This window comes from Apteryx mantelli, chromosome 4, assembly GCF_036417845.1.
Source record: "Apteryx mantelli isolate bAptMan1 chromosome 4, bAptMan1.hap1, whole genome shotgun sequence".
Lineage (NCBI taxonomy): Eukaryota > Metazoa > Chordata > Aves > Apterygiformes > Apterygidae > Apteryx > Apteryx mantelli.
Window position 1 is genome coordinate 70,922,652 of NC_089981.1, and position 13,420 is coordinate 70,936,071.

The 13,420-nt window shown below is 34.4% G+C and overlaps 1 protein-coding gene across 1 annotated transcript in view; it reads right to left on the reverse strand.

The window, feature by feature from the left end:
• Window positions 1-447: 447 nt before the first annotated feature.
• The window catches only part of EFCAB11 (EF-hand calcium binding domain 11), a 69,991-nt gene continuing 57,018 nt past the window's right edge, over window positions 448-13,420 (reverse strand). The window contains 1 exon segment of the mRNA XM_067295612.1: window positions 448-547. Coding sequence (XP_067151713.1) covers window positions 448-547 — 100 coding nt within the window.

Below are 13,420 nucleotides of genomic sequence, written 5' to 3' on the forward strand. Positions count from 1 at the left end.
GAAACAATAAAGGAAAGACAAATACACTATTGAGTCTAAAAGACCAGGCATTATCAGTCATATATTTACTCAGTTTGTACATGGGTGAGATATTTTGTTCTGTCAACAAAGGACTGTTGAAAAAGTGAACATTTCATAGTAACTGGAAATCAGAGTCACTCCTTTCTCATCTGTTAAGTCAAAATGAAAAAGCATACAGTTGCAGTTCCTAACCAGGGTGATTGGAAATCAATAGAGATTTCAAATATTTTAAGTATTCTACACATTCATACACATGTAAATTAATAAACCCTACTTGTCAACAGTAAAGCTTCAAAGGCTGTTCTTCTGAACTACATTTATAGTCAAAGTTCTTAAAATGCTAACTGAAACAAATGAAGTTTCATTGATTTTTTAAATATCTTGAGATCTAAAGTTTTCACTTTGTCTTTCACTAGAGAATATACTTTAGGCAAAGTACACTGTTGATACTTCATCTTGTCCGTACTTCACTGTAGATTCAAACTCTTTGAAGCTGATGTGACCACCAGAATCCTGATCAACTTCTCTATAAGAGAAAAGAGATTTGGTATTTAAAACCCAAAAGACATTATGTAAAACAGAAATTACACTTAGTTGAAGATATCCAGTGCTAATATCATTCTTGAAGACCTCAAGAGTCCTACCCATTGGAATTCTATGCAAAGAGTTAATGAACTAAAAATGCTTTTTATGTAGTACATTTTACAAGAGGATCTCAAAGCTTTTTAAAAAGAGTATCATTATCTGTATTCAACAGGAGGTAAAATGAATCACAAAGAGGTAATATGACTTCCTCAAATTTAGCACTTTTAGAAAAAATTTAGCTCTTCCATTCCCTCCCTAAAACAAAATTCGATCTACTGGGACAGAGATCTTCCAGGTTCCATAAAACAATAAGCAAACCAAGGCCTCTAAGTCTTAGGATATTGTAAGCTTACATTTAAATTATCCCAAATTGTCCCATGACCTTCACATGTTGCAAACAGTTTATTTTGAACACTGATTATGCCAGCAAAACGCCTACTCTTGTAGTTGTAAGAAAAAAAATGTTAATTTATAGACTAGTATATACTCTAGTAGGTATTCCAATAATCAAAGAAATGTCTTTGAAAAGTAAAAATTGTTAATATTTACCTCTGTGATACAAGCTGATAGAAGATAGCAATTCAAGCATTGCCATTAACATACAGGGCTAGGTTTTGTCAAATACACTTTATAAAATTATTTGATGCAATTACAAATTTGGATGACAAAATAGACTTCTGTAAAGTGTTTGTCTTAGTTCTGCCTAGCTTGCTTACTAGAAATATGAGAATTACACAAAAATTAAATGATTTAAAAAATGGTTAACTGTTGGATCTCAAAATTTCCTTATAATTTCGGAAAATGTTTTTATTAAACTATACAGATTGGTTTATAACAGTGTATGGTTCCTCATTTTATTAATAACATGGAATCAAATCTAAAATTATTACTGATAAAATTTGCAAATGACACAAAAATTGGTGGCATTATAGTGCTGCAAACTGTCATCACCATCAGTGTTCAGTGGTAGTGGTCCCTACTATTCTGCAGCACACCAATGGGATGCATTTTCTATACAGATAAAATTGCAAATTCCAAATTAAACCATGCTGTTTAGCAGAGATATATCTTATTATCCTTTCAATGCCCTGGAAATTGCATAAGAATTCTAGACCCCGAGAAAGTAGTACAGTAGCTCAGTTTTAAAGAAAGCCTCACACATAGGGATGGAATGTGGTGACTGACGTTTATTCTAAAAATGCTCTTGAGAAAAGCCAGGTTAAGGTAAAAGAAAATAATTTATTTACGATGTCTTCAAATACAGAAACACAGTTACAAAGGTTATAAAGGCTGACAAACAGAAAACTGCTTACAGCTGCCTATCCTTACATCAGTTTCAAGAAGCTTTTCTATATTACCCAGCTTTCAAGACATCAATAACTATCAAATCATGGTACTGAAGAATTTTTCTGATGAAAATACTACCTCTTCAAGTTTGTCTTCACAGAAAAGGGACTTGGTTTGGGATATGCGCCACCCCTTATTCCCATTTCTCTGAAGAAGTACTATTTAGATTAACATTTTACCATTTTCCCCTTCAATAAGAATTAATAATCTTCTTCTTATTCAAGAATCCTCCAGACTACTGACTCCCCAACTCCTTGGAACTGTTAATATCATTTGGTAAGATTCCCCTCTTCTCTTGGCAGTAAACAGAATCTGCCCTAGTGCTTAAGTAGACTATAAATGAACCTATTGTGAAGTAAAACACTTTCCTAACTTGGTCAGCCAAAGGTGAGACCGCATGACGCAGTGATGAATCTTACATGCCCACAAACATATGAAATGACAACCAATCCTTATGGAAATATTTAAATGGAATTAATTCCTAAGACATGACGATATTCTATTCTATTGCTTTTCAGCTAGTAACAACTTTGGGATGATGATCAGCCTTAGCCAAGTCTTTAAGGACAGCATGATAGCTGGAGATGAACCATTTACTCAGACTGATAAATCACTTGGCAAAAGGGCTCCTTTCAAACATAATATGTTATTATACAAACAAATGCAAACTTATGCATCAGTGAGGGAAGAATGTAGGTCACAATTGCAAAATGGAGCTGCTGTCCTGGAAAGCAGTGACTGAAAAGGGCTGGGGAGTCATAGAAAGTAATCAACTGAAGACTGTCTCCTACTGTGAAGCTTTACATAAGAGGGTGAATATGATCCTTAGACCAGGATAATATCTAAAACAAATACAAGACTGATATTATCTCAGAATAGAGCATTAGCAAAATTATGAGTGAAATACTGTATCTAATTTCTGGTGCCCACACTTCAAAAAGGACACTAAGGAAGTGGAAAGAATTGAGGGAATATCTGCAATAATTACATGAGTTCTGGAAAACACGCCTTATAATAAGACATTAAAATACTCAATTCAAAAAAAGATTGGAGAACTGATTCATTCAAATCAAGACCATAAGTATCTTTCTTGGGAAAATATTTTGGATAGTAAACATCTTTTCAAGGGAACATGAAAAGACATTATGATAGGCACGAGTGGGAAGCCAAAGCTAGAAAAATTTAAAATTTAAATAAGGTTTAACTTTTTTTATTAATGAGGCTGATTAGCTACTGAGGTAACTTACCCAGGGATATGGGAGATTTTCTAGTGTTTGAAAATCAAGACTACATAACTTTCTACAACATGCGTTCTAGTCCAAAAGAAGAATGCTAGGTCTAATTATTTCACTGCTGAATTGCACTGTGGTGGGAAACATTATCCATTGAAATACAATGTCTCTAAAGTATATTAAGGATCTAATATAATATATTATTTAATTTCCTCCACTGGAAATAGAGCAAAAAAGGCATATCTAGATAGTAATGGATATAGATAAAGTGAGATGAATCCCAGCCTGAAATTTTAGGAAAGTTTAAGAATCTGATGAGTTCTGGACTGAATAATATCACCACCTTTAACCACTGATATGGCCTAATAAAAAAGATACTGTAGATGGCAATTGCTGGCCAATGCTTGCATCTTCTTATTTTCACTTACACATCCATATTTGTATAGTGATGCTTTTCAGATAAACAGGAACCTCATAAGAAAAAAGAAAAGATACCAAGCCAGATGATTGGTTCATTTACCTGAACATTTTGTCTCTGACAGAATTCAACAATGGATGCACATGAAGGAAATGGATGAGTGTACAGAGGTACACTATACCAAGTGATATACTTGGTTTACTCTCCTTTGGTTTATTCTCCTTACATTCAGGAGTTTCCTAAGCCTGAGATGTATGTTTGTATTTATTGCATGAATTTGTCTAACAGCTTTTTGAACCAATGTGAACCCATAATATAAGGCTCATGGCTTGAACACTTGCTCTATGAATAAATACCTCCTCTTACTTGTTTAAAACCTGCAAGTCATTTGATATTCCTATAATCTAAGCACTCTTCTCAGTGCCTATATGCATAAAAGGGTGCACCTTATTTTTAAAGATCAACCATTGAGGCATTTTTAAACAAAAAGCCTATTTTAATGATAGTGATTATTACTGTAACCTGCACTAGCTATTTGCAAATAAATTAATTCATTCAAAGACAATGTACAGATTGAAATTCCTGAAAGAATGTCTAATAATCAGATGACAAAATCTTTTTTTTTTTTGTTATTATGAGGTATTCTGAGAATATAATTCCAGAGATCAATTCATGAGTTTTTTAGAAGTCAGTGTTGACAATCTGACTACACTGAAGTTCATAGGAGTTTTGCCATTAACTTTCAGGAGGGAGGGATTTTACCCAAAATATCGGAGTTATGAGCATAAATCACATATATAATGTTTATATTCACTATGTGTGCCCATTTGGAAACTGGTCTTGAAACCTGGCCCTCAACTTTATGAGACGTTTGTTCAACATCATAAAAGCCTCTAAATGACTCTTCAAATTAAGAATCACTTTCTGAACAACCTTTCAGCATAGATTAGCAACATATGTTTACTGATAACTAAATGGCAAATAAACTGGAAAGTAGCTAGCAGTAGTAATTTTAAGAAACACTAGATTCAATTTAAATGTTACAGATTTTTGAAATCTTGCCAAAAGTAGTCTGAAAGCCAGAATGGTCTTGGAGAGTTAAATTTTCATTTTCATATAGCTGAAGCAAATGATACACTCACCTTTTGATTATGAAAAGAATATGTCACAGCATATTAATCTTTGTTGTAGAGGCCACTATGCATTTAACATTCTTTAGTAAAATATATATAGATATTTCATTGTATGTAGTAGCTAGAGTAGATTGCATGCTCTTTTACCAAAAATTGAGTAATAATCAGCATCGCAAGTTACTGACTGTGAGATATAAATTATTCTCTTATTCAATTAGGTAATTGAAGACTCCCAAAATCACCTAATTGTATTTTCATAGGAAACTGGATTAGATAAATGGTACTTTTCTTTTGACAGGAATATTTTAACTGTAAATCTCAATGAGTACAGTAAATGAATAGTCTAAAAGACTAACGTTTGATCTAATTTATCTCTTGAAGTTTCATGTTTATTAATTCACTGAAATGAGTACTTATCAAAAAAGTATCTAGATGTAAAGACAGATTATCTTTTTATTTTATAAATAACTGTATATATTAATCAGACACTTCAACTTTTTCCCCACTATCCTCAAAACAGTTTTCATATGGCCAATTCTTGCAATTCTTGGGAATAAAATTCCCTAAAAGTAGCAAATATTGAATTTGGCCACAGTATTTCTTCTTTTTGTATGGGAAGACTCTTATGTAAGCATTATTTTTTAAAGCATGAACTAAATTTGAAATATGCTGTGATTTATAAACCATTTCTCAGTAATTCAACATATCTATCCAAAAAGTGTAAAAATATAGGTCAAAGATTTTAATCTTGTCCTTTTATTTGTCTAGATAACTATCCCAAGATATCTAACCCAAGAGGTAAATCAGAAAGCTGAGCAATCTTTTCTATTTTTTAAAACAAAGAGTAGTGAATATACTGCAGTGCCAGCAGAGACTGCACTTGAGTTGGCTTTCATCTGCTTAGCTTGGTAGGACAAGCCCCAAAAGTCAGACAGGATAAATTAAACTCTGCTCAGATCTCTCATGCCATGGCCATACACCAAGTGGCCTGTGAAGTAGGTGGTTTAAAACCATCCTGGATTTCTCCACTATGCAAACATACTTAAATAACATTATTTATACTACCAAAGATGCATGGACCTCACTTTGACTTTGAAAGCACTGAAGTTATCCCTTGAGGAGGAAGTTTTCATTTCATCCATTTTATGCAGGCAGAAGTTTTCACAGATAGAGATCAGTGAGGAGAAAACAGCAGATATGTCATGTAAATCAAATTTAGGATGAGAAATATAACATACAGGATGTACCAGTGAAAATGAAACCTCCCAGGTTCCTTCTTACAGCAGTCTACATGAATAGGAATCTTAAACACTTGTTCCCATATATTTTTAGTTTCATCAGTTTACCAGGCACTTAATAGTTAATTGAAGTATTATGGGAAACAACAAGTTACAGAGGCCCCTACTTCCCATGCACAGTTGTCATTAATCAAATGCCTACACGTGTAGGCTTAATAATACATGGCCTTTTATACATTGCTATACAACAACCATACACATAGTGGGTAGTACACTACCTAAAATACCAACTCTTAGTATTATAGCTATCAAAATCTGACCTGGAAAAAACTTTCTCAGATCAGATGAAGATATAATGAGATATACCGTGTGCAGAAGTAATTTATTTCTGTAATAGTCCATGAACTATTGTGATTTTTCTATTGTCCCTATTTTTCTTCTTCCAGCTGAAAGACTTAGCAATATTATATACTAGTCTTCTTGAATTAGAGGCAGAAGCATATAAAGCGCAGAGGGCTGTGCATACTGACTTCAAATCAAGATTTCTCTACAATTTACATTTCACTGGTTCAGGACATACCAAGAATACCAGTGTTTTTTTCCCAATTTATTGTAGGCATGCCACAAATGAGATTAAATATTCATATACACTTCTATCACGAGTCTCTAAAATCTACCTATATCAATTTCCCTGCGAGCTCATTATTTAGGTGTATACTGTTAGTAAAGATAAAGTGTGCATTCTCTTTAAATTATCTCATAGAAGTCATAAAGAGTGCAGTTTCCTGGACTACCATACTAGATTGTATCTAAACTGCAATCCAGTACTATGAGCTACTCAGTAGTATTGCCTTGCAACTAATTATTTCTAAATTTCAAATGCTATATCATAGTTAGACACCAGAGGCCAGCAGAATTGCTGGCTATGAAAGATTTAGGCCTGGAGTCCTTTTTTGCAAGTATTTCTGGACATAGTTCTTTTATGCTTAAGTTCTTGGCACCATTCAGATGAAACCTTGTCTGCCTTATCTTTGCTCTTCTGACCTGTCTGTGACAGTGGAAAGCCCATTCATCTGTTAAAATAATTTTTCTCACTGCATTCTTTATGGAAATCCTATATAAATCTCATAGGGAGCCACCTAGTCAGGAAACCCCAGTGACTTCACAAGGAGACAGCACTCTAAGAACCCCACTGCCTTTTTCACTAGTAACACAAGACAACGAATTTTGATCTCATTTGTGTTTTCAAGGAAGCAGAAGTACTGAAGAAATGCAACTTATAATGTAATCCAAGAAATTTCCTTTACAACTGCACTGTTTTTGACACTATCCTTCCCTTGCCTCAGTCAGAAAATCTGGATTCAATTTGCAAGGGAACCAGCATTCCCATTAAAAGTTAATCAGCTATTGTACGTACCCCAGTGATAAAAATTTCCAAATTATGTTTGCCTACTGTATTCAAATTATATTTAAATATATTATTCACATCCTCTTCTTCCACTTTCATTTGCTTTATACAGTCACTTATTACTTATTTTCCTAGCCCTTCTTGATCTGCAAGCAACAACACTGAGCTTCTAATGCAAAATGGGTAAATGATGCTGTGCTCCTCCTGTCGGCCCCTGTTTTAACTTGCTTCTTGTGACCTGAAAAATGTTAAAAGATCTATAGGACAACATTCTGCCTGCCTACCACTAGTTGTAGATAATTGATTTATTGCCTTTTGCCTCAAATTAAATTTTAAGAACTTTGTACTCAGAATTCTTTTTTTCTTGACTGTCTGACCGAGAACATCCACCCTAAACTTTTCCTTTGGGAATTATAATACAAATTAAAACAAACTCTAAAAATAAAACAATTTATTTTCCTACTATCTAGTCACAGGTTTTACAAATAAATATTGGCTCCAATAGGCAACTATTATAAACTAGATAATAGGAATATTTACTAGAAAAAAAGCCATTTTTTTTTCTTCTATGAAAACTGTTTATGGAAACAACTATGAAAAGAACAGAATATTTTCTTAGACTGTCCAAAATACCAGCCTGTGGAACAAACAGATTCATAAAAATATTCTATGTGATTACAATACAATTCCAGAGGATAAACAGAAACATCACTTGAATGTACATTAAACTATACAATGGCGATATAGACTTGGATGACTACAGTAGCTGAAATCTTGTACTTCATAGTTTGAATTGCTCTGAATAAGAAACTCAGTACTTGACAGTTATTCAGAAAAAAACAAACTATTCTTCTTTTGACTGTTGAGGATATATATGTGTGGTCAACTTCTGCAGTTTCTGGCAGTTGCTATCGGATTGTTTGTTTGTTTTTTCTGAATAACTGTCAAGTACTGAGTATAATAAATAAAGTTTTCACAGCCAGACAGAGATTTAAATTAATTATATCTTTTATATTCAGATTTTATTGTTATTATTTTTATTTGTTATTTTTAAAGAAACCATCAGGGAATAATTTAAACCAGAGTCAAGACTTGCACTGCATTAGAACCAAAGCCGTCATACTGATTGAGCAATGAGAATAAAAAATTACACCTCATGCAAGCAGTCCTGCCAAGGATAAAATGACCCCCAGTTGAAGTTTCAAGGATGAAAGTTTCTTCAACAAGCAACCTTCTCTTCTGATTAACCAGCTGGTTCTCTCTACTCTTAGTCCTTGCCTCTTTGTTGATGGGATTCCTACAAAGCTCCACAGCTGTTTTGTTAGTAATATGTGTATTAATTTCACTTCTTTAAAAAACTAAGTGTTAAGAAAAGCCATTCTGATCATTAGTAAACACAGAAGAATTATGAAGAAGACAACTCTTGTTTTGCTGCCTAAACCAGGACATGCTATTCGATTACTAGCAGTTAGAAATTTCAGTTAAGTAGAAGAGCTTAATGAGGTATTTAAATAATCATAAAATTATATTACAATTAAGGTAGAAATGTGCTTTACTTAAAACAACCTTCACTACTGTTCAGTTTTTAAAATTACTTTTAAAGTAGGGAACAAATGGATTACTAACTGAGGAGAGGACTGCACCAACAGTATACTACATTCAGCTGTTTCTCTGCTGGATTAAGTACAGCCCATTTTTTCTGAGTGCACTACCTGACTACTGCTCTTAATAACTGTAACATACTTTCTACTTGATATCCAACCTTATGCCTGCCATATTATTTATCCACTGATGTAAGCTTTACCTGATTTTCTTCTTCCTGAATAATGGAACTAGTGCTGTATGCCACAGTAGCTTCACCAGATTTTGTCCCTTCTTTCTTAACTGTTCTCAAGTTTTTATCAGTCATGCCATGGTTGATGCCCCACAGGGCTAGGTAGAATAATTCTTCAGAGTTTATTTCTATGATTGCTTCCCAAAGAGAAAACTACTCCAAATCTTCTTCTCTTGTTATTTACTTCCACCTTCCTTTTCTACTGACCAGAAGAACTCCACAGAAGAGCCTCTGAGACCCTACTTCTTTCTGTATGTTTCCCAGTTGTTCTTGAACTTTTTTGATGTGTAAATGGAACTGTAACTTGTCTTCTCATGTAGGCTAATTAGATGCATACTTTAGGCCTCATTAGGATCCTTTTCAGCTTTAGGTCATATCATATATCCTTGCCTATGGCAGATAACACTGTCTTCTGTTTTCTATATTCACCCTGCTGACTTGCCTCTCGATCCCTTATACCAAGGAATTACATAGGTCTTGGTGTTAGTATGAAATTCTGATTTTTCTCATCTATCTGCAAGTCATTTTTTCTTCTACCATATATGATTCTTTCTTCCTTTTGAATGCTGGTACTTGTCTTACTTCATTACCTTGTCAGGAAGAACTACATGCCTTTCTATACTTCTTTGCTATCCCACTATCTCTTCCTTTTCTGTGTTCTCCAATGCAATACATACGTTCCTCAATTCTGTTTCCTGCCACTATCTTTTGTCTTATCTTTATGTTCACTTACTTTCATAGATTACATTTTTAGATGAGCCTCCCAAACCCTCTTGGCAGTAGGTATCTGCAAATATGCAGCTGTCAGTGCAGCCTTATCTCTCCTCATTGCTTATGTCTTCATATTTCTGTACCATCTTTTCCGGCTGTTCCTTGGGTATTCTCTTTCACAAACTCTATTAAGTGATACCTTATGCATAAATAGCGTCTTTTGCTTAACTATTACATAATAAGATACACCACGCAGCTTCTGCATATCATTCTTATTTATCTTTTCCATTTTTCAGGTCACCCCTAGAGTTCCCTAAGTAGCCATTTTAGTCTTCTCTTTCCTGTCTCAGTCTTTTAGCAAAAAAGGGAGAAACCTTTCCTTCACTTCCACTATATGTACGAATTACCACGGAAATTCCTCTTTACTGCTTTTTGAATTCTGGCTTTCCTACTCACTGGCTGCTTGTCATTAAAGTATTTTATCAGACTTTACCCAGTTCAAGCTTCACAGTTAACTTCCTCTCAATGCCGCTTGCAAGACCTTTGCCCTGTCCATCACACAAAGCCCCAGGAAACCTCTGCATACAATAAGCTACAGTCAAATCAGAACTTTTGTAAACTGCAAAATACAACCAATGAGCCACCAAGCTAAAGACTGATAACAATAAAAATTCTCTTTCACTTAGGAAAAACAATTTACCCCTTGAATGTAAATGTCCCAGCTTACATCAATCTTTTTTACTGCTTTTTATTGTTCTTCAGCTTCTGCTCCTTATAAAAAATCCACTGAAGTTTACAAGGATCTATGGGTTCTATAAATGAATTAAGAAATGACGTACATAGCTCAAGAATTAATTGCCACTGGGAATCATTATCAACTGTGTGTGTTTCTGTTGGAATTCCTTAACAAGCAGTTTTAGGAACAACATTAATAAATACTTTTATCCATGATTCATAAGTAAGTATTAAAACAACTGCAGGTACATTTTATGGATGATTCAGACAAGGATGCAATAGTATATAATGTGGAAGACATGACATTTGGATACAACAGTCTAAATAGTCTATTAAGCTTGCCTGTTCAAACAAAATCAGGTTTTACAGAGTCATAACTAGAAGCCATATACCTCAGAAAAAGAAATACAGATTACATCTGCAATAGCAGGCTTATCATAGAAATAAAATCATAAAGGACTTGGGAATCTTAGTGGAAAAGCAAGTCAGAATGAGCTTTAAATGAGCAGTCAAGACAAAGAGTGAACTTGTTTTTGGTTACATAAATAAGGGAGAATGTGTTATTTATGCTGCAGATGAAAAATGACATGATGACACCAATACTGGAATATTGCATTCAATTTTTGTGACTGTGTTTTGAAAAGAATACTTAAAATTCTGGATGATGCAGAAACTTCCCCTGCCAATAGAAAAATTGCCCTAAAGAATTCAGTTTCTTCACTTTTCATCATATGCTGCTGACATGACCATAGCATACTTTTGTAGAGAGAATACTTCATATCAAAGGGCTTGGCAACAAGAGCCAATGACAGAGGCTAAAGAGAGAAAATGAAGAATAACACAAATATATTTAGGAATGAAGGTGATTAATCATTATGACTAATTACTAATTGAAATCCTGGTATTCCACTTCTTGGTATTTTCAGACTGAACAGAATTCTTTATGGAAAACGTGTATTATTGGGTACATTACTGGTCAGCTGGGTCAAATTATATATACATATAATGCACATAAACAGCCTGTAATGTACAAATAGTGTGGCCAGTTTTATTTTTTAATTGTTAGTCACCATACTTCTACTGAAAGAGCTCAGATACTCCCTCACCTCTTCCCATTTTACAAAGTGTAACTTAGTACTGAATTAAAACCATCATCTGTGCTGAGGACTAGATACCTAACTTTAGAGCCTACTGATTTTGCCTTACATTACTCAGTAAAAGTACTGAGATTGACTCAGAGATTGACTGTTGTCCCCATAATACTAACTATCATCAGCCGAGGAAAAAAGTGAATTTAAAAATCAAATGTGTCTTCAATGTCATGATAACTCTGGTATCATCAAAGAAGTGCACATGAAGGTTAATTTTTATTTATTTGTAATTTCCCTAATCAATATTTACACTACTAAATTTTCTATTGGAAAAATCTGTAACCCAAAATAAAGATTATGTTAAGAAGTTTAAATGCATCTTCTGGAAGTCTCCTGTTTTGCAAATCTTGATTTGTAAGTCTAGATAAATATAATATATTTAAGATTTTCATCCTTCTGCCTCATTCTTGTAGCTTGAATAGTTTTATTTGAAAGCACATAATACTTTCCTTCATGCTAACATAATATCTATTATTATCATTCATATTCATCTTCTGTTGCCTAAGAGCCTCAATCAGGCTCAAGGTCTCATTTCATAAGGCACTATAAAATATAGAAGGCAAAGCCTTCAAAAATGACACCTAAAAAAGAAGACAGCTTAAGAAAACAAATCAAAGTAGATGAGCTCTAGTTCACCTAAATCCTGCCTAAATTGGAATTTAGGTATTAAAACTTCCTTAAACTCCAGGTGTCAACTGGTCAGCCTGCTTTCCAGAGCTGCCAGTCTTTGAGATGGCTTGTTAGGTATCACCCTGCCAAGCCAAGAATTCCCTGTGTGACAAGTGCTTACTGTTGCTCTCCCATATGCAAGAGAAGCAGAAGAGAGCTTGTACCCACACAAAGCTCTTGTTCAAGCAGATGGTCACCTGCACTCTCCCCATGTTCCCTGGAGAAGCGTAAATAAACATCAGCAAGCAACAAAATTCAATGTAACAAGATGGTGTCCAATTTTTGCCTGTATTTTATTGCTTATAGCATCACTCAATGCCTGAGGGCCCTGCAGACGACTGGGTTCACACACTGCTAGGCTTCGGATTATTCTGGGGCAGAATTTGTCTCACCCCTCTTTCTAAGGCTCGTGCCAGTGACAATCACAATGTAAGAGTCATCAAAACAATTAGAAAACAGGCAAGAAGGAGTCTAATTCTTCCTAAATAAATAAGGTGCTCCACTGTAAAAGAAACAAACCCTGACTCCAGAGCCAGCTGCCTGTGATGGGTGTGCCTCATGTGACAGTCACTAGATATAACCAAAAGCAGGGATCAGGTCTTCCCCTTTCCAGCTGAATTCCCACTCAGCAGAGCTCTAGGAGGATGGGAACTGAATGGATGGAAATTCCTAACATTCTATTTGCTTCTTCACATTGGTCTGTTCCACTGAGAATACAAGAAACCAAAGGGAAAAATAAACATCTGACTGAAAAGGAATGAGTTACTTTTCCCCAAATTCAGATGTTTTTTTTAGGTAGATTGTAGCACTTTTGTAAGTGAGGTAACGTCTGATTTGTAAACAGATGCAAATTTTTAAAATATATGATCATGCTCTTAAGTTTCCTATTTATATTACACCCATCTCCCCAGCCAACCTCCTCCATTTCTTAACATTAC